Below are 1,833 nucleotides of genomic sequence, written 5' to 3' on the forward strand. Positions count from 1 at the left end.
AGTGCTTAACATATTAACCAACTCATACTAAGTATGTAATATATGTTTAATGATGTGGAAGCATATCTTAAGGTGAGTATAGTAATAGGATTTAGAGTGAATTTATGATTGCCAGAGAAAACTTACTGAAATAAAGAGCTTTTAATCAAATTCTTAACAGGAAGAGAGGAGAGACAGTACTAATATTGGCTTCATTTGAAAATCATTGAAAGGAGGAAATAAACTGACATATGACTACAAAGACCATGCTTTACTGAAGAATTCAGTTGTAGATGAATGTGCTTTTGACTTGGGAGGATTATGGTGATTTTTGTCTCACTGAGAGAAGCTAAGTGCTTCATCTTTCATCAGTATTTTCATGAAGCCATCCCCTATTTCATTGCCTTCGGTGTCCATTTCTCTTATTCATCTTGCACTCAGCTACTAGACTGATATCCTTAAAATCCTTTTGCAGTTCATTGGTTACACTCATTCTTTTAGAGATAGTAAAGGCAGTGACATCACAGACTGTTTCCACCCATATGGGTGGGTACAACCTCCAGTTCCAGGTCTTCTTTTCTTTTTCTTTATTTTTTATTTCTACTGAAACTGAAATGAGTACTAGATTTCTTTCTTTAGTGATTATTTTTCTTCTGAGGACAGGTAAGTTCTGAATAACTGGAAATCTTAGTTTCTGACTTGCTAAGGTAAACTTTTCTTCAATTGCAATACAATTTAAAAAAAAAAATCCAAGTTGTCTCTTCCCCAACTACTGTTTTTCTTGCCCACAGGCCTTATGAATGCTGGAGTAACACAGATCCCAAGGCATCTAGTCAAGGGAAAGGGTCAGGAGATGAACCTAATGTGCAAGCAGGACTTAGGTCATGATGCTATGTTCTGGTATCAGCAGGATGTCAACCGCGAGATCCGTATGATGTTTTACTTCAGTAATCAACAACTTATTACAAATGAGACTGCTTCCAGTCGCTTTCAATCAGGTTTCCATAAGGAAAAATTCAATCTTAAGATTGAACTTCTTCAACTGGAGGACACAGGTACATATTTCTGTGCCAGTAGTAAACCACAGAGTTGTAAAGTTCCTTGATCTCTGTGCATAAACCTCTTCCAACATCTGCTGAAAAGCAACAGGGGATGAAAAGGGTTATGGGATATTGATCAAGAAGGAATCATAAAAAAAGGTCATAGAGATTGAGAGCTAGAAGGACCCTTAGAAGTCATTTAATCCAGGGGCAATCAAACATGTGACTCTGTTGGCCAGTGCAGCTTGAAACAGTCTGAAATACAGCCACATCAAATTAAAATGCAATTGAAAGTATTTAATAAAATGGTAAAAAATTAAAAAAATGTTAATATATGTTTTTATGAATCTATATGTGGTCTATAGGGATTCTCCTATAAAATTTAATGGCCCCTGATTCTATTTTAATTCTCTACTTCTTGAAACAGATTCCATCTTTTTTTTTTCTTACATCAGCATTCTCCTAGTGATACCAATCTAAGTATATGTTTCCTACTCATGTTATATCTCTTTAACAACAATTAAAACCTGGGCACTCAGTTCTTATTGTTATTGTTCAGTTTTTGTAACTCATGTCCAACTCGCCATTTCTTTCTTTAGCTCTTTTTTTTCCCCTGAGGCAATTGGGATTAAATGACTTGCTTAGGGACACACAGCTAGTAAGTGCTAAGTGTCTGAAACCAGATTTGAACTCAGGTCCTCTTGATTTTAGGGCTGGTACTCTAACCACTGCACCACCTAGCTGCCCCTCTAGGTCATTTTGCAGATGAGAAATTGAGGTAAATGTTAGTTAAATGACTACTCTCTGGGTTCTA

At 36.1% G+C, this 1,833-nt stretch overlaps 1 gene segment (V, D, J or C); it reads left to right on the forward strand.

The window, feature by feature from the left end:
* Window positions 1-415: 415 nt before the first annotated feature.
* On the forward strand, window positions 416-1,163 carry LOC100931251. The segment is given in 2 exon segments: window positions 416-642; window positions 771-1,163. Coding segments are annotated over 2 exon segments (435 nt in total).
* Window positions 1,164-1,833: the final 670 nt, after the last annotated feature.

The sequence above is a fragment of the Sarcophilus harrisii genome, chromosome 5, assembly GCF_902635505.1.
Source record: "Sarcophilus harrisii chromosome 5, mSarHar1.11, whole genome shotgun sequence".
In the NCBI taxonomy this organism is placed as follows: Eukaryota; Metazoa; Chordata; class Mammalia; order Dasyuromorphia; family Dasyuridae; genus Sarcophilus; species Sarcophilus harrisii.